This window comes from Mobula birostris, chromosome 24 (genome assembly GCF_030028105.1).
Source record: "Mobula birostris isolate sMobBir1 chromosome 24, sMobBir1.hap1, whole genome shotgun sequence".
Lineage (NCBI taxonomy): Eukaryota > Metazoa > Chordata > Chondrichthyes > Myliobatiformes > Myliobatidae > Mobula > Mobula birostris.
In genome coordinates this window covers 63,009,884-63,028,882 of record NC_092393.1, presented here as the reverse complement: position 1 = coordinate 63,028,882, position 18,999 = coordinate 63,009,884, and the positions used below count along the sequence as shown (strand labels likewise).

The 18,999-nt window shown below is 49.3% G+C and overlaps 1 protein-coding gene across 2 annotated transcripts; it reads right to left on the bottom strand.

Annotated features, from left to right (window-relative positions):
- Positions 1–2: 2 nt before the first annotated feature.
- On the bottom strand, positions 3–18,934 carry dgke (diacylglycerol kinase, epsilon). Of its 2 annotated transcripts, XM_072242467.1 has the most exons (10): positions 18,178–18,934; positions 16,865–16,984; positions 15,331–15,474; positions 14,601–14,758; positions 11,737–11,785; positions 11,407–11,520; positions 6,111–6,182; positions 3,716–3,843; positions 2,883–2,994; positions 3–1,249 (listed from the first exon to the last, which is right to left on the bottom strand). In XM_072242467.1, the coding sequence occupies exons 1-10, from the start codon at positions 18,805–18,807 to the stop codon at positions 1,073–1,075; spliced, it is 1,704 nt and encodes a 567-aa protein (XP_072098568.1). In that variant the 5' UTR covers positions 18,808–18,934; the 3' UTR covers positions 3–1,072. The 2 variants fall into 2 exon arrangements, with proteins under 2 accessions (XP_072098568.1, XP_072098569.1); XM_072242468.1 differs by lacking the exon at positions 2,883–2,994 and having other exon boundaries at positions 1,164–1,249.
- Positions 18,935–18,999: the final 65 nt, after the last annotated feature.

Here is an 18,999-nt window from a genome sequence, read left to right as displayed (position 1 = left end):
GCTGAAGTCTCCCCAGATTTATTTCACATTATCCGAATCACAGTTTGACCATATTAAGCAGCTTATCCAACCTTGTCGCTCACAAATCACAACACTGAGTTAAAACACTGCACTGTCAGAGCAGTCTCTGTAAACATCACAATGACAGAACCCAGCCTGGCTGGAGAGGGACATGGGCACTGTGTAAAGCTGGAGCAGAGGATAAATGATTACTAGCCCTTACACTGGAGGAAGTGAATATGGTTTACGGGAATGGCCCTGAGCTTCTGATCGCACATTCTACCCTCTGAACTCTGCTTTCTCCATTCTACTCAAACCACATTTGCTCTCACTTTTGGAATGAGGGTTCCTCAACATGAACCGTCACTCCTGGTTCTGGCCAAGCTGCTGGCCAGTTCCAGGGTAAAACAGCAACGGATACAGGCAGTCACTGGGCCAAAGCACAGATGCAGACCATGGCCCATTCTAAGGACATAATCCTCGTGAACAAACTCCCCAGCACAAATGGGCAAGGTGAAGACATGAAGCGCAACACTACAGAAAAGTTCCCAAATCGGTAACTTAACAAGAGTGGAGATAGAAGTAGCAGTCCAGCTGAGTGCTCACCAATCTCATGGTGACGATGTGGCAGGAAGAGGGTGGAGAACACACTCACTGAGATGTCAGACCTAAGCACTGAAGCGGGGACTCCCTCAAACTAAACCCTTGCTGTCCCAGGAGCTGTCTTCAGATGCCACACTGCAGGAATTTTCTCCTGTTAATGACTGGATGAAATACCATTTCCCAAGAAGGGCAGTAAGCTGGCCTAGATCAGGGAAGTGGAGGGGCAGGGCTGCATGGAATGTCGAAGTGTGGTCCAGGAGCCCTGAGGGTCAGTATGCAAGGTGAGTGTGTGTTTTTTCCCTCCTCCAGCTACATCGAGAACCTCCCTTCTCCCTCTGGACAAGTAGGACATTTCAGTGCAAGAACGTCCAACCTGCAAGGTTTTTGTGTCCAACCGTTGCAGGAGGTTTTCCTCCGCTTTCCAGTGAAGTGTCCAGGGCCCCAGTGGCCCTCCAGCTACCCTGGGTCCTCAGCTCTGCTGCTGAGACGCCTCTCTGCCCTCGGGCTCGCCATTGGTCTCTGACGCCGCAGCTGGGGCTTGAACCATCAATGCCTGGGTCTTGTGACTGATGAGGATCGTGCATGGTCCCTGGACCCAGGGCTCACCGTCCACCTGCATTGGCATCACAGAACTCTTCAAGGTCAGCTGGGGGGGCGGAAAGGAAGCTTGGTCATTGGTATACACGAGATTCTGCAGATCCAGAGCAACACACAACACACACACACAATACTAGAGGAATTCAACAGGTCAGGCAGCATTTATGGAGAGTAATAAACAGTCAATTTTTCAGGCCTAGACCCTTCATTAGAACTGGAAATGAAAGGGGACGAAACCAGAATAAGGTGGCGGGGAGGGGGGGGGGGGGTGGATACAAACGTTTGTCGTACAAACTGGAAGTGATAGCTGAACCACGGTGAGGGAAATAGAGGGTGAAGTAAAAAGCAGGGAGACGACAGGTGAAGGGCTAGAGAAGGAATCTAACAGGAGGGGCATCAGGGGAGGTGACAGGCAGATGAGAAGAGCTAAGAGAGAAGGGGGAGAGGGGAGAAATTACCAAAGTTAGAGAAATTGATGTTCATGTCATCAGGTTGGAGGCTATTCAGAAGGAATATGAGAAGTTGCTCCTCCAACCTGAGTTGGAGCCAACCATTTTAAATCCAATCTCCACTTGTATTCCATTCCGACACGTTGGTTCTGCCACCACAATGAAGCCGCTCTCAGGTTGGGACCCTGCCTAGGAGGCATTTCCAGTGACCAGTTAACCCACCAGTCCTACCTGTTTTTGGGATGCGGGAGGGAACCAAAGCACCCGGGTGAAACGTGCAAATGCTACACCAACAGACAGTGGTAGAAGTTGGGAATGAACCTCAGTCATGGGCAGGTCTATCAGCTGTAACCTTGGCACACATAACCACATTTACAGCATTACATTTATTTTAAAACATCAAAAACCCGATGAGATATGGGTCTGGGGATAAAGGCCAAAGGAAAGAACAGAAACAGGTTGGGTTCATCGCATTCCATCAACCCTCACTCTGTCACTAATCAATCACCACCACCAGCAATCTTTCAACCATCTGCAGACCAACATGACCACAGCAAGGGCTGGGACTGACCTGTGTGGGATACCAGTGATCCATCACAAATCTCCCATTATCAACTTACCATCCTACAATGGATCACATAGGCATGAACCAATCCATATAAATCATATTAATCACACTGCCTTCATCAAGGATTGATCCCTACAAGAAATCCTATCTGGCCAGATACTCAAGATACCCACAATACAGAAACCACTCGCCTCACTAGACATGGGAAGGATTCCTGCTTGAACCCCGATGTACAGGACCCGACCCTACCCAACAAATCTGCGACCGACTCCTGTCAAAGAATATTGTCCCCCAATACACAAGACCCCATCACTGCTCCTCGATCATCTACAGACACCAAAACACCAACTGTTCCACCCAGCTCCCAGCGATGTTCCTCCCCACCTCAACCTGTAGTCCCTCTGCTTCACCCCATAAACTACAGGTTTGCCCACCTCAACATTGGCATCTCACCACCAGATCACCCTAGCTCCCCCACACTCCCACCAAACACTTCACTAAATAGCTAACTTTCATCCCCAGACCTACATGGAAGCAGATAGCCACCCCCCACACCGAATTACTGCCCCTACCCATCAAACATGCTACACTCCTGCTCAACTGGATCACAAAACCCACATTAAATTAGGTTCTGCACACCACCATCCACAATCAGAGACACTTACCCTGACTGTGTGCGCCTGCCCCAGGCGCACAGGGTTGGCCAGTCCAACGTGGATCTGAGCACAATGGAAGGAACCGTACACTCCCACCACTTCCAACAGGCTATCATTGTGGCTGCAGGAACAGAGACCAGGTTACCAGAGGTGTCAGACATTCTACCTAACACGTCATGCTGCACCACACCCTCAGTTCCAGTGGGCACTTCCCTTCACCCAGGGATGAAAGTGGACAGGGTGGTAAAGGTGGCATATGGCACACTTGCCTTCATCCTTTGGGGAGCTGCATACAAGAATTGGGAAACCGTGTGCAGTTCTGGTTGATTATTACAGAGTGTCCAGGCTTTGGTGAGATTGCAGAAGAGGTTTACCAGGATGTTGCCTGGATTAGAGGGCAATATGTAATGGGAGACTGGACAAATTTGGGTTATTTGCTCTATAGCAGAGGAGAGTTCTGAAAGATCTTAAAAGACTATGAGAAGCACACAGATAGTGGACAGGGAGTACAAATGTTGACTACTAAATGACGTGTATTTAAGGTGAGTAGGGGGAGAAAGGTTGAAGGAGATGTGCAGGACAAGATTGTTGTTTAGAAATACAGTGGAGGATGCCTGTGTCAAGCTGCCAGGGGTGGTGCTGGTGGTGGAAGCAGATATGAGAGTGATATTAGACAGGTACATGGAAATGCAGGGATATGGGTTGTGAGCAGACTGAAAGGATACAGTTAAACTTGGACCATGTTTAGCTCAGACATCATGTACGCAAGCTCTATTATTGTAAGTCCTCTCCCCAACCCAGCCACCGCGTTAAACGCCAACACTGGTACTCGGTGACCTTACCTGGCTGGGGGATACAATTCACTCCCTGTTCCTTCCCAAAGACGGCAGCCTCCGCCCCAGTAGGTGATGTTCAGGACAATGACTCCCTCCAGCTTCGGCAGTGAAATCTGCTCACCATCCAGCTCCACCTGAGTGAGACAGCAGAGAGTGAGGGGCGAGGTGCAGCACATGTGGATGCATAAATCTAAATCTCATCTCCCTCTGTAGCTGCCCAGGCCTGTGGGTTGTTATTGGGTAGAGGGTGTTAAACAGTGAGCAGAAAGGGAGGGGGGAGAGAGAGAGAGAGAGAGACAGAGACCCTCACTGAGACTAGAGAAACAGCACCTTGTAAAAATATTCAGCCCCCAACCCTCAAATAAATAATTATACAAGTAGGGATTTTGATCAATTTAATTGAGAATTTTTATTTGTGAATCACATGGCTCTTCCCCCCCCCCACAGTAGAGCCCAAACAATGGAAAATTGTAAAGCATGATAAACTAAAAATTCAAAAAGTGAAATGTCAGCAGTTCAGAAGTATTCAACCCTCTCTGCTCAGTGCTTAGATGAAACCTCTTGCTGCTATTACAGCCAGTAGTCTTTTTGGACAGGTCTCTTAGCTTGCACAACATGATGGAGCAAGATTTACCCAATCCTCCTGGCAAAATTGCTAACGCTGAGTCAGGTTAATCGGGGAGTGGCGGTGCACAGCAATCTCGAGGTCCTGCCAGAGAAGTTCAATCAGGTTAAGGACAGGACTCTGACTGGGCCACTCAAGGACATCAATTTTCTTCAACTGAAACCACTCCATGATTGCTCAAACATTGCACTTTAGATCGTTATCCTGCTGAATGAACTTCTTCCCCAGTTTAAGCTTACTGGCAGAAGCTAGTAGGTTTTTATCCAGGATCTCTCTGTATTTAGCAGCATTTATTTCCCCATCAATCCTGACCAGATTTCTAATCCCAGCTGCTGAAAAGCACCCCATAGCATGCAGTAGAAACGGTGTTGCGCAGAATTAGATTTACACACAGGTATTGCTTAGTGTTGAGGCTGAGAAAGTTCCGCTTTAGTCTCATCCGACCTCAAGACCCTTTTCCACATCTTTACAGTATCTTCTAAGTGACACTTTGCAAAGTCTTTATAGGCAAGGTTATGTTTTATTTTCAGCCAGGGCTTCTTCCTTGCCACTCTTCAATAAAATACCCTTTTTGTGCAAGGCCTTAGATTGTGAAGCCATGAACTTCATCTCCAGTTGCAGCCACTGACTTCTCTAGCTCACTCAGTGACTGTGTCACAGTAACCTCTCTTACAAGTGCCATTCTTCTCTGGCAACTAAGCTTAAAGGGGCAGCCTGACCATTATTTTTCCATGATGGACTGCACTGAGCTTGTACCCTTACCCACATTTGTGCTTCTTGATTATCATCTCCCTGATTTGCCTTGAAGGTTCTTTTGTTTTCATTTTGGTTTGGGCTATTGAAAATCTACCATACTGTTGGACCTTACAGATCATTTAGTCAGATAATCTCCAATTTTCTACATCAACAAATTGGTTGAGTTAGTAAGGCAACATACAGTATTGCACCTGAGGAAAGTTAGTGTAGTAATTACAGAGGATGAATACCTTCTCAGCTTCACAGCTTTGGTTTTTAATTTTTAGTAAACTGTTGACGTGTTTTGGAATATTTCTTTTGATTTGACATTTTGCACAATGTTTTGTAGATTAGCTCAAAAATCCACTAGATCTTAAATTTAGAAAATGAGACAATAAAATGTGAAAATATACTTGAGGGGCTGAATCCTCTTTTCAAGGCACTGTATACAGTGTTCATAATCATAGAAAAGTACAGTACAGCAGCAGGCCATTTAGCCCATGACAAACCATTAAGCTGCCTACTCCAATCCATCAGCACGCAGATCATAGCCCTGTATTCCCCTACCATTCATGTACCTATCCGAACTTCTCTTAAACATTGAAATTGAGTTCACATGCACCACTTGTGCTGGCAGCTCGTTCCACACTCTCACCACCCTCTGAGTGAAGAAGTTTCCCCTCATGTTCCCCTTAAACTTTTCACCTTTCACCCTTAAGTCATGACCTCTGGTTGTAGATCCACCCAACGTCAGTAAAAAGAACTTGCTTGAATTTACCCAATCTCCTCTCAATCTTCTACATTCCAAGTATAAATGTCCTAATCTATTCTATCTTTCCTTATAACGCAGGTCCTCCAGACCCAGCAACATCCTTGTAAATTTTCTCTGTACTCTTTCAACCGTATTTACATCTTTCCTGTAGGTAGGTGACCAAAACTGCACACAATACAAATTAGGTCTCGCCAATGTCTTGTACAACTTTATCTGTGGTGAGACAGACTAAGATGTCACTGGGAGTGGGATACATGCCCACAGCTCACCTCTATCTTCTTGTCCAGGTCCTTGCATGTCTGAATCAGGCAGTCTCTGGTCCCATAGAAGAAGTATACAGCCTTCATAAAACACAAGCACAGCAGTGAATCTTTCCGTCTCCCGGAGAGTTTCAGAGCATACACCCCTTCCCCAGCACAGACCCATCACACTACAGCTTCACACACACTGCAGTCCAGTCCTTCCCAGCAGCAGGGTCAGCGTAAAGTACGCATCACACGTCCTCTGCAGGGATCAACTGGGAGAAACATTGTGGACACAGAGGGCAGACTCCTTGCTGGAGGTGAGACTGCTTGTGTGGAGCACCACACATGCTCTCTCAGGTCTACCAGAGCCCCACTGAGCTGGGTGAGGGGTGCACTGGGACAGGGCAAGCATACTGATCACTAACCTCCACACCATGGGACTGGTTGGTCATCTTGGTCCCACCTCACCTCTGCCACCAAGGCCTAGAAATAACTAGTAGATTCCCTCTGGGGAAGAGGAATCCCTAGTCCCTGATCGGAAAATGCAATCAGCCACTAGGCAAGAGGAAGCCCTGTTCCTTGCCTTGTTCTCAAGTTGACTGGAGAGGGCAGTGACCGGTCTGTGCCCAAACTAAGGTGCAACATTTCACTCTTAGATCCTGGACCGGACGAGTTGTCCTGTGCTATAATGTATTTTCCCACCAAGGTACTGTCTTCAGGACCACACAACTGCCAGAGGCAAGTATTGGGCATGCTGCTTTGCAGGAACCGCCTGCCTTCACTGGGACCTACTCAGAGCTGAAAAATGGCCAGGCCCAGTTGGAACACTTCCCCAGCAACAAGGGGACCCACTCTGGCTCTGGGCGAAAGGACAGGCAGGGCAGGGGAGAAGCGAGCTGCTAATCACTGGAGGTCCAGGCCAAAGGATCTGGCCATCCTGTCACAGGGTCACAGGTGGGACCATCCACACTGGGTAGACTATCGGACCCAATTTCTCAAACCTCCCTGGAACAAGTCCCACACGGGGCAAGCTCTCTCTCGGAAACAGTCCGTCCCACACCACACAGGTGTTTCCTGACATCCACAACCTCCTCGCCTTCATCAGGACACAACGAGTCCCCGTTCTGTCCTGGTCCCGGTCCCAGATCAAAGTCAATTTGGTATCAGAGTATGTATATGTCACACATACTACCCTGACATTCACTTTCTTGCAGGGATTTACAGAAAGATAAAGAAATGCAATAGAATTTATGAAATACTACAGAACATAGAAGAGTGTAGCACAGGAACAGGGCATTCAGCCAACAATGTGCCAAACCAGCTAAAAAGCAAATTAAAAACACCCAAACACTATTCCCTCCTACCTACACCATGTCCATTTCCCTCCATCTTCCCTACATCCATGTGCCTATCCAAGCATCTAATATATTTGCCTTTACCACCTCACCAGGCAGCGTATTCCAGACATCCACGACTCTGAATAAAAATCCCCCTTGATCCTACACCCCCTCACCTTCAATACATATCCTCTGGTATTAGACATTTCAACCCTGAGAAACAGATACTTCCTGTTTACTCTATTTAGGCCTCACATAATTTTCTAAACCTCTATCAGATCTCCCCTCAGCCTCCAGTGCTCCAGAGAAAACACGATAGCACACGCCCTCTAAATTTGGCAGCATCCTATAGCCTCAACATCCTTCCTATTGTGGAACAACCAGAATTGTATGCAATACTCCAGATGTGGCCTAACCAGCGTTTTATAAGTTGCAACGTAATTGTCTCCTTGCATTTGCCCTACCACGGTGCAACACCTCACAGTTATCTAGGTTAAACTCCTCCTACCATTTCTCTACCCATATCTACATTGTACCGTATTCTTTGCCAGTCTTCTACACCATCCTACCGAGCAGAGTCTACTGCCAAGAAGGCCCACCAGCACCTTTACTTCCTGAGGAAGCTAAGGAAATTTGGGCTGTGCCTAAAACCCTCACTAATTTTTATAGATGCACCGTAGAAAGCATTCTTTTAGGGTGCATCACAACCTGGTATGGAAGTTGTCCTGTCCAAGACCAGAAGAAGCTGCAGAAGATCGTGAACACGGCGCAGCACATCACACAAACCAATCTTCCATCCATGGACACACTTTACACCGCACGCTGTTGGAGCAGTGCTGCCAGGATAATCAAGGACACGACCCACCCAGCCAACACACTTTTCGTCCCTCTTCCCTCCGGGAGAAGGCTCAGGAGCTTGAAGACTCGTACGGCCAGATTTGGGAACAGCTTCTTTCCAACTGTGATAAGACTGCTGAACGGATCCTGACCCGGATCTGGGCCGTACCCTCCAAATATCCAGACCTGCCTCTCAGTTTTTTTTGCACTACCTTACTTTCCCTTTTCTATTTTCTATTTATGATTTATAATTAAAGTTTTTTAAATTTACTATCGATTTGTACTCCAGGGAGCGCGAAGCACAGAATCAAATATCACTGTGATGATTGTACACTCTAGCATCAATTGTTTGGTGACAATAAAGTATAAAGTATCCACAACTCCACCAATCTTGGTATCATCTGCAAACTTACTAACCCACCCAACTGCCGGACGATGCTGAGGATGTTCTACGAGTCTGTGGTGGCCAGTGCGATGTTTGCTGTTGTGTGCTGAGGCAGCAGGCTGAGGGTAGCAGACACCAAAAGAATCAACAAACTCATTCGTAAGGCCAGTGATGTTGTGGGGATGGAACTGGACTCTCTCACGGTGGTGTCTGAAAAGAGGATGCTGTCCAAGCTACATGCCATCTTGGTCAATGTCTCCCATCCACTACATAATATACTGGTTGGGCACAGGAGTACATTCAGCCAGAGACTCATTCCACCGAGATGCAACACAGAGCGTCATAAGAAGTCATTCCTGCCTGTGGCCATCAAACTTTACAACTCCTCCCTTGGAGGGTCAGACACCCTGAGCCAATAGGCTGGTCCTGAACTTATTTTCTGGCATAATTTACATATTACTATTTAACTATTTATGGTTTTATTACTATTTATTATTTACGGTGCAACTGTAACGAAAACCAATTTCCCCTGGGATCAATAAAGTATGACTAACTACATTTTCATCCAGGTCATTTATATGTATCACCATCAGCAGCGATCCCAGCACAAATCCCCGGGGAACACCACTAATTACAGACCTCCAGCTCGAATAAGTCTCTTCAACCACATTCTGAATCCAAGCAGCCAATTCTCTGCACATCCCATGCATCTTAATCTTCTGGATTAGCCTCCCACTTTGTCAAACAGCTTACTAAAATCCACGTAGACAATATCCACTTCCCTATCTCATCAATCTCTCTCGTCACCTTATCAACATATTCAATCAAGTAGGTAAGGCACAACTTGCTCTGCACAAAGCTATGCTGGCTCTCCCTAATTAGGGCCCTACTACAACTGTATGAGACTCACCCATCTATAGTTCCCAAAATTCCTCCTTGTTCCCTTCTGAAATAGAGGTACATTAGTCACTCACCAGTCCTCACCAGGACACCAAGATACTGGTCAAGGGCCTAGCAATCTGGTCTCTCGCCTCCTTCAATTAACTGGGGTAAATCCCATCAGGCCCTGGGGTCTCATCCACCTCGAAGAGGCTCAACATTTCTTCTCCTTGACCTCTAAATACCCTAACGTGTTTATACACTCAGCACTGATCTCCTGGTCCTCCATATTCCTTTCCTTGGTAAATACTGAAGCAAAGTATTCATTCAGTACCTCACTCACATTCTCTGCATCCAAACAAATGTTCCCCCCTTTATCCTTGAGAGGTCTCACCCTCCCCCTAGTTATCCTCGTGCTCTTGATGTCGGAATTCACTTTAATCCTACTTGCCAAGGACGTTTCATGGCTCCTCCTGGCTTTCCCAATTCCCTTCCTTTGTTCTTCTCTGGTTTCTTTATACTCATGTGCTTCGTTTGATCCCAACTTCCAAAGCTTTACATACTTTTCCTTTTCATCAGCTCTCTGGACATGAGGTTCAATTATCTTTCCATCCCCATCATTCCTTCAAACAGGAACATACCTTTCCAGTGGTCTGTGCAGTTGATTTTTAAACACCCTCCATATGTCTGGTGTAGTTGTTCCCAATTAATGCCTCTTAGTTCTGGACTAATACCTTTGTAACTTGCCCTACTCCAACTTAAAATTCTCCCACAAGGAAAATACCTGCCCTAGAAACATCGAAAACCTACAGCACAACACAGGCTCTTTGGCCCACAAAGCTGTGCCAAACATGTCCCTACCTCAGAAATTACTAGGCATACCCACAGCCCTCTATTTTCCTAAGCTCCATGTACCTATCCAAAAGTCTCTTAAAAGACTCTATAGTATCCGCCTCCACCACCGTTGTCGGCAGCCCATTCCACACATTCACCACTCCCTGCGTAAAAAAACTTACCCGACTCTCCTCTGTGCCTACTCCCCAGCACCTTAAACCTGTGTCCTCTTGTGGCAACCATTTCAGCCCTGGGAAAAAGCTTCTGATTATCCACACGATGAATGCCTCTCATCGTCTTATACACCTCTAGCAGGTCTAGGTATCCTGAAAGTTAAGGAGTTGTGGTCACTGTTCCCTAACAGTTCACCACTGAAAGGTCAGTCACCTGGCCAAGCTCATTAGCCAGCACCAAGACCAGTACGATCCTTCCTCTTGATGGACCATCTACATATTAATTTAAGAAACCTTCCAGGATACGCTTACCAAATTCAGTCCCATCTAAACCCCTCACACCAAGGTGGTCCGGTTTATATTAGGGAAGTTGAAGTCCCCTCATGACAACAACTGTATTTCTTTCACACCTTTCCTTACTCTGACTGCAGATCTGTTCCTCAATGTCCTCAAGTGGCTATGAGGGGGTCTGTCCATACAATCCCATCAGTGTGACTGCACCCTTCCTATTCCTGAGTTCAACCCAAACGGACTCAGTGTCTGACCCCTCCATTATGTCTTCCCTGAGTGCAGCTGTGATATTGTCCCTGATTAGTAGTACAACTCCCCCACCCTTTACCTCCTCCTCTATACTTTCTAAAACTTGGAAAACTTGGAACATTAATCACCCATTTCTGCCCTTCTCTCAACCAAGTTTCAGCAACGACTAACGATTGTATTTGTGTAAACAGAACCTTAACACCCACTGTCGCCCATCCCCCTTTGGCTAGGCCCAGGCTCTCTGACAGAGCTTCCTCACACTCACCCGTACTCCCCAGACAGCAGGGTGAAGTCCTCCCCCCTACCACACTGCTCCTCTCCGTGACTCCACCCACCTTGTTAAGGATCCTGCTGGAGAACAGAGAGGGGCTCTGCAGCCGACGCTCGTGGAAGTTCAAGGCCATGAGGGCATCGGGCCCAATGGAGAAGTAATTGTTCATGGAGAAGACCTGATGGGGAGGAACAGAGTATACTGCAGTCCCACAGCATCCAACCGCAAGATGTCTGGGGGGGGGGCAGGCGGGGAGGGAGAGGTCGGGGGAGGGGTGGATGAGAGTCGGGGGAGATGGAAGACGGAGGGGTCCTGGGTTTGGTGGGGAGGGGTGGGAGAGAGATGGAAGGGTAGGAGGAAGTTCAGATACACGCTCGATGGGGGCTACCGTTACCTTGGGTCGGTGGAAGCTGTAGAACCCCTTAGTAATCCGCACTCTCCAGCTGTGGGGACAAGAGGGACAGAATCAGTAGTTTCAGGGATTCTCCCCCCTCACAGACCGGGCCCCCACTGGTGCCGCAGGGTCTGTGGAAACCATAGCCTATCCTGACCGACCCTCTCAGAGCACATACGCTCCACTCCTCGTCCTTCCCAGGCTGTGCGGCAGAGTCCTCGAAGCATCCTTTTACCCACTGCACACTGGACCCCTCCCTCTGTATTGAAGTCCTTGCCCCTTGCCACAAAAAATTTGCCCCCAGGCCAAGAAGTGGGGCAGCCCTGTGGCTGGCTTTGGAATGGGTTTCTGACACTGTCAAGGTCACATCTGTTACAGTGCAGGGGCACAGCCTTGTGGGGACCACTGGCCACAGTTTCCAGTTACACAACCCTCTCGCAGACCCTCTGGAACCGATGGGCCCCTCTCCTTGCACATGGAACTTGCTGAATGCATTACTGACCCATGTGAACCATATGTGCAGACAGGAATGTTCACATAACGAAGCCATGCTCACCATCTCTGATTATGCTCTACACTTCCAAGTGAAGAGTGATCCCATCCTTCGATTTCTTTCCCAGTAATTCCCCACATTTACCACAAGAACACAAGAAATAGGAGCAGGAGTCGGCCCTCTACCCCATTGAGCGTGCTCCGCCATGCAATATTATGGCTGATCTGGCCATGAGCTCATCTCCACCTATCTGCCTTTTCCCCATAATCCATAATTTCCCTACTATGCAAAAATCTATCCAACCTTGTCTTAAATATATTTACTGAGGTAACTTCATTAGGCAGAGAATTCCACAGATTCACCACTCTCTGGGAAAAGCAGTTTCTCTTCATCTCCATCCCAAATCTACTCCCTGAATCTTGAGGCTATGTCCCCTAGTTCTAGTCTCATCTACCAGTGGAAACAACTTTCCTGCCTCTATCTCTTTCACAATTTTATGTTTCTATAAGATCTCTCATTTTTCTGAATTCCAGTGTATACAGTCCCAGCTGATTCAATCTCTCCTCTAACTCCCACCTACTACTGCTGGGGCCGACACCTGCCCTCCTCCGCCAGCGCCTCATCGCGGCCAGTAAACCCTTAGAAGTTCTAGCCATCTCCAACCTTCCTCCGACACATTTCACCATACCCTGGGGGGTTATCCATTCCAGAATCTAGTGATTCTTGAAAGATCATTACTAATGGCTCCACGATCTCTTCAGCCGCCACTTTCAGATCTCTGGAGTGTACACCATCTGGTTCAGGTGACTTATCGACCTTCAGACCTTACAGTTTCCCAAAAATCTCCTCTCTAGTTATGGTATCTCCATACACTTCATGCCCCGACACCTGCATCTTCCAGCATACTGCTTGTGTCTTCTACAGTGAAGATTGATGCAAAATACTCACTCAGTTCATCCAGTATTTTGTTGTCTCACATTACCTCTCCTGCACCATTTTCCAGTGGTCCAATATCTACTCTCACCTTTCTTTTACACTTTATATATCTGGAGAACCTTCTGGTATCATTTGTTATATTATTGGCTTGCTTACCTTCATCTTTGATCTCTACCCACCCCATGGTTTTTTTTTCATCTTTTTTTTTTAAAAGAAATTCCCAATCTTCTAACTCTCTACTAATTTTTTGCTGTATTATACTTTTATGCCGTCTTCAACTTCTCCCTCTCAAATTGCAGGGTGAATTCTATCATATTATGATCACTATTACCTAAGGGTCCCTCTACTTTGAGCTCTCTAATTACAGTTCATTACACAACACCCAATCCAGAATAGTTGATCCCTTCGTGGGCTCAACCATGAGCTGCTCCAGAAAGCCATCTAGGCGGCATTCCACAAATTCTCTCTTGGGATTCAGCATCAACTTGATTTTCCCAATCTACCCGCATATTGAAATCTCCATTGCCTTTCTAACATGCTTTTTCTATGTCACTCTGATTTGTAGACCACATCCTGGCTACTTTTCATAGGCCTGTAAATTCCCATCAGGTTCTTCTTAGCCTAGTAGTTTCTTAACTCTCCCCACAAGGATTCTACACCATCTTCCATGTCACCTCCTTCTCAAGGTTTAATAGATTTTTTTAAACCCACACAGCCACTCCCCTCCTCTTCCAGCCACAACTCCGTGATACCCACAACATAACTGTCAACCTCTAACTGCGCTTCAAGATCATCTACCTCATTCTGTAAACAAGCGAAAATGTGCAGATACTGAAAATCCGAGCAACATATGTAAATTACTAGAGTAACTCAGCAGGCCAGGCAGCATCTGTGGAAAGTACAGATGACGTTTTGGGCCAAAACCATTTGACAGGACGTTATTCTGTATACGGCATAGATTTGAGGATAACACCTGATCGAGAACCTGGCTGTGGGACGGAGGAGATGGTCAGTTAGTTTGAAGAGGAATGAGGCAGGACAGCGGACGGGCTGACTGGATGCTGCACAGAGAGACAGCAGGGATACGGTGGGCCTGCGACATTCGGACTTGGAGTGTAGACCATCTATGAAACTCCGCAGTCATTGCTGCACCAACGCCACTCCCAAACGGACCCCGTCTCGCAGCACGAACCCTCCCCTCAGTCTGAACAACAAAACCAGACATACTGCTCACTGCAAAAGGACTATTAGCCTTTGGAACTGCTTGCCGGACCCAGTTATCCATTGCCAATGGTGTGTGCAGAACCCACGGAGATCTCTGTGAATGACACTTGCTGGCTCCCTGCATCAGCACAAATTGCTCCCTGTGGCACCCTCACTGGGAATCGTGTGGGGAAGCAGCTGCAGCTGTGTGCCAGCATCCCAAACAACTCACCGATCCAGCTTCACCACTTCTCCCTCCAGAACATGACGCAGGATCCCTTCAGCCGTCTGATCACCAGTGTAACCGGCACCCCAGCCCAGCGTGCGAGACAGGTCGTTCCCGGTGCCCAGCGGCAGAATGGCCACGCGTGGGGTGTACTGCTCCTGCCCCTGTACAGTGACCACATCAGCAGGGGTTCAAACACAGCTCATTCCACACAGTCGCCGTGACCCGCTCCTCTTCCCCCTGTTGTCACTATGCTGGGGCGTGCTCACTCCTGGCACAACCTACACTCGGTCATTCTGTGCCTTTCTCAGCTGCAGCTGCACACCCACACGAGAAGGGTAGATGCATGCACGCGTACCCACACAGAGATAGGGGAGTGGCGCGCACACAGGCCTCGGTGCTGACACTGGGGCAGCTGCAGTGCATTGCCAAGTACCGTCAGAAATATCCACAGGAGGAACTGCTCCCTCAGAGGGCAGAGTAAACATCAGCTCCACCAGCGATGCACGACAGGACAGAATGGAGGGAGCTTCACTCTGTGTCTGACCCCAGGAGTGTGTGATGGGACAGTGTGGAGACAGCTTCACTTGTGTCCTGAAGGGATGAGGTGGAGGGAGCTTCATTTGGTATTTGACCCCGCGGACGCATGATGGGATGGTGTGGGGAGAGCTTTACTGTTTCTGACCCTGGGAGCGTGTGAGAGGAAGGTAGAGAAGGGGTCTCACTCTTGACACACCTTGTGTTTCATCTCATCGATGGCATCCAGGACCCAGCCAACAGTTCCGTCACCACCGCACACGAGCACGCAGGCAGAGTGGCTGGGTAGGACGGTGCAGAGCTGCAGAGCCTTGTACGGAGTCACAGTTCCAAGATCAAGCACCTGCAGGAGAGAAACCAGTCTTAGTCAGTCATACTTTATTGATTCCGAGGAAAACCGGGTTTCGTTACAGTTGCACCAACCAAGAATAGAGTATAAATAGAGCAATATAAAACCATAAATAGTTAAATAGTAATATGTAAATTATGCCAGGAAATAAGTCCAGGACCAGCCTATTGACTCAGGGTGTCTGACCCTCCAAGGGAGGAGTTGTAAAGTTTGATGGCCACAGGCAGGAATGACTTCCTATGACACTCTGTGTTGCATCTCGGTGGAATGAGTCTCTGGCTGAATGTACTCCTGTGCCCACCCAGTACATTATGTAGTGGATGGGAGACATTGACCAAGATGGCATGCAACTTAGACAGCATCCTCTTTTCAGACACCACCGTGAGAGTGTCCAGTTCCATCCCCACAACATCACTGGCCTTACGAATGAGTTTGTTGATTCTGTTGGTGTCTGCCCCAGCACACAACAGCAAACATGATAGCACTGGCCACCACAGACTCGTAGAACATCCTCAGCATCGTCCAGCAGATGTTAAAGGACCTCAGTCTCCTCAGGAAATAGAGATGGCTCTGACCCTTCTTGTAGACAGCCTCAGTGTTCTTTGACCAGTCCGGTTTACTGTCAATTCGTATTCCCAGGTATTTGTAATCCTCCACCATGTCCACACTGACCCCCTGGATGGAAACAGGGGTCACCGGTGCCTTAGCTCTCCTCAGGTCTACCACCAGCTCCTTAGTCTTTTTCACATTAAGCTGCAGATAATTCTGCTCACACCATTTGACAAAGTTTCCTACCATAGCCCTGTACTCAGTCTCATCTCCCTCGCTGATGCATCCAACTAAGGCAGAGTCATCAGAAAACTTCTGAAGATGACAAGATTCTGTGCAGTAGTTGAAGTCCAAGGTGTAAATGGTGAAGAGAAAGGGAGACAAGACAGTCCCCTGTGGAGCCCCAGTATGGACCATTCAGCACTGTATGGACCAGAGGACCAGCCCAAATCGCTGTTGGTGCCTACACAGACCAGAACCCACAATACTGCAGAACATCAGCCCTCAGACAGCACAGATCAGGGCACCAGCCCTAATCACTGACAGAACCGACACAAGCCAGTACCCACACTGACAGAGAACACCACAAATCACTGACTGAGCCGATACAACAGAGCACACTAACAGCAAACATCAGCCCTCAGACACAAATCAGAACACCAGTCCATATCACTGGCAGAGCCAACACTGGCACGAACCCACATAGAGAGCACATTTAGATCCAAGTCAGTAAAATATCTAAGGCCCCAGCGATGACCCCTGCACTGCTTTCAATTCGCTGGAGTTAGCAGCATGCGTGATGAGGTACTGTGTTAATGAGGAATACTGAGGTTACCTGCACAGGGTTGAGGATAGTGCGGAATTCACCCATTAAACTCTGGGCCATGTTGTTCCCACTGCGACTGTTGCCGAGGACCAGCACTGGGCTCCAGTTCTCCACACAGGTGAAGATGTACTGCACGCGGACGAAGAAACACAAACCATTACACACTTGCAGTTATCAGTGGACCCAGGGTACACTGAGCTGGGGCTCAAGCTGGAATACAGCAGACACTGCACAATATACACAGATTACAGGGAACTCTCCCACATGCTCTCACACTTATCGCTCATTCACCACTTACTTCCCAAAGCTCCCCACTGCCAACCCGTAGCCCAAAGGAGAAAAGATGGTGAACACTCTTACACACACACTCCACCCGACTGCACCTGCTACCAGAGAAGGGTGATGTTAAATTGCCCCATTCATTAACACAGTCAAAAGGTGCGTCAAATAGGTTCAACCCAGAGAGTGCAGGATAGGTTTGCAGAGGATGAGGGCAGGGAATAAAGAGTCGGAAATTGAGAGGTGTCGAAGAATGGAGGCAGCTTGGAAACCACGTCCTCTGAAGGCACTGACCGTTGGGAGTGGGCAACACCCATTAGTCCCTGAAGGAGCAGGACAGACAGGTGAGCTGGGTACCGCTGCATACTGTGTGTGTGTACTGGGTGAGATACTACCAAGGGAGGGCTCATAGGAGCCTAGAGAGAGATTTCATTCAAATGTATTACATTATGAAAAGACTGGACTGGTAAACTATGGACGTACTTCCAAAACTGGAGGTGTGGTTCGGTACTCAGGGAAAATGGTTAGAGGAAAGTTGATAATATGGTGCGGGGAGGGGTGGTTAGAAACCCACACAGCACAGAATTAAGCCCTTTGGCCCACTGTGTCTATACTAATCTCAGTTCAGTATCTGCTCGCACCCTCTATTGACAATTCCCAAGCTCGGCTGAAGAGCCATACTGCAACCTGTAGTCTGATGATGGGAGATTGGATTCACTTGTCACCCTGATCCCATCACCTCAGCACACGGAGGACAGACCACCCACATCACGGAAACCCCAGTACTCCCACCCTACCTACTGACCAAACAGCATCCCAGACTACACCCAACCACCTCGAAGCTACACCATCCTACCCCGACCACCCTGCCCCACCCATCACCCCACTCCCAAAACCCAGTACCCACCTACCATCCACGCCCCTTCCTACACCTGGCTCTCATCCTCCATGCCCTAAACGCCTACAGATTGCATCCCCACCCTCACCCCCTCAGCCAAACTCCCATCGCTCCCACCCCTCACAGCGCCCTGTCTACACCATACCTGCGCCGGGTCGGTGGGCTCCCGGGGCCTGCGGTTCACCGAGTGCAGGTACTGCGGGGGGACGACGGCGCGGGGCAGCGGTCCGAGGGGGCAGGCGGGGGGCACCCTGACCAGGCAGTCGTCGTGGGCGACCTGTTGGCACCAAATGCAGCGCTGGTCGCAGAGGCAGGGCCGGGAGCCGCACTGCAGGCCGCAGACGGCGCAGCGGTTGCAGAGTGGAAGGTTGCCGCGGAGCCAGTGGTGGCGAGGGGGACCACGGGCCGCGCTCAGCCGTTGTTTGCAGCGCAGCCGGCGCTCGGCCGCTGCCTGGCAGGCCGGGTGCACGCAGGCTCCGCAGCTGTCGCAGTAGCAGCCCCGCAGCGCGGCCTGCCCGCACTCGCTGCAGTAGGTGGGACGGCCGAAAAGGTCCGAGTAAAGCCAGCGGTGTCCGCCCGGGCCCGGGCTCGGGCCCGCCGGCGCCCCGGGCCGCCCCCGTCTCCCGCCCAACCACCAGCTCAGCAGCACGGGCAACAGCACGGCGGCCGCCGTCAGCAGCGCCAGGCGACCAGCGCCCAAGCCCCAGCCCCAGCCCCAGGCCCCAGGGCCCACCTCCGCCGCTGCCTCGCCGCCTTCACCCATTCCGCCACCCATCAACCCCGGGGCCCCGGGCGGCGGCCGCCGCCGCTCAGCGGGGCCGCGCCAGCAGCAACGCGCTCCGCCGGCTCCGGTGCGAGCAGAAAACAGGAACGCGCCATTGAAGCCGTAACTGACGCCTGGGAAACGGGGCGGGGTCTCGAAATTGACGTTATCGTGGGCGGGGCCGAGAGGGGCTCGTTGCTAAGG

Excerpts from the sequence above, each read along its gene's own strand:
- dgke (XM_072242467.1), bottom strand. The coding sequence starts at position 18,807 with ATGGGTGGCGGAATGGGTGAAGGCGGCGAGGCAGCGGCGGAGGTGGGC. Across the intron at positions 6,183-11,406 it reads CCAGCAGGATCCTTAACAAG|GCTGTATACTTCTTCTATGG; the intron begins GTGGGTGGAGTC and ends TGTTTTATGAAG. Across the intron at positions 3,844-6,110 it reads ACCTGGACAAGAAGATAGAG|GTGGAGCTGGATGGTGAGCA; the intron begins GTGAGCTGTGGG and ends TGTCTCACTCAG.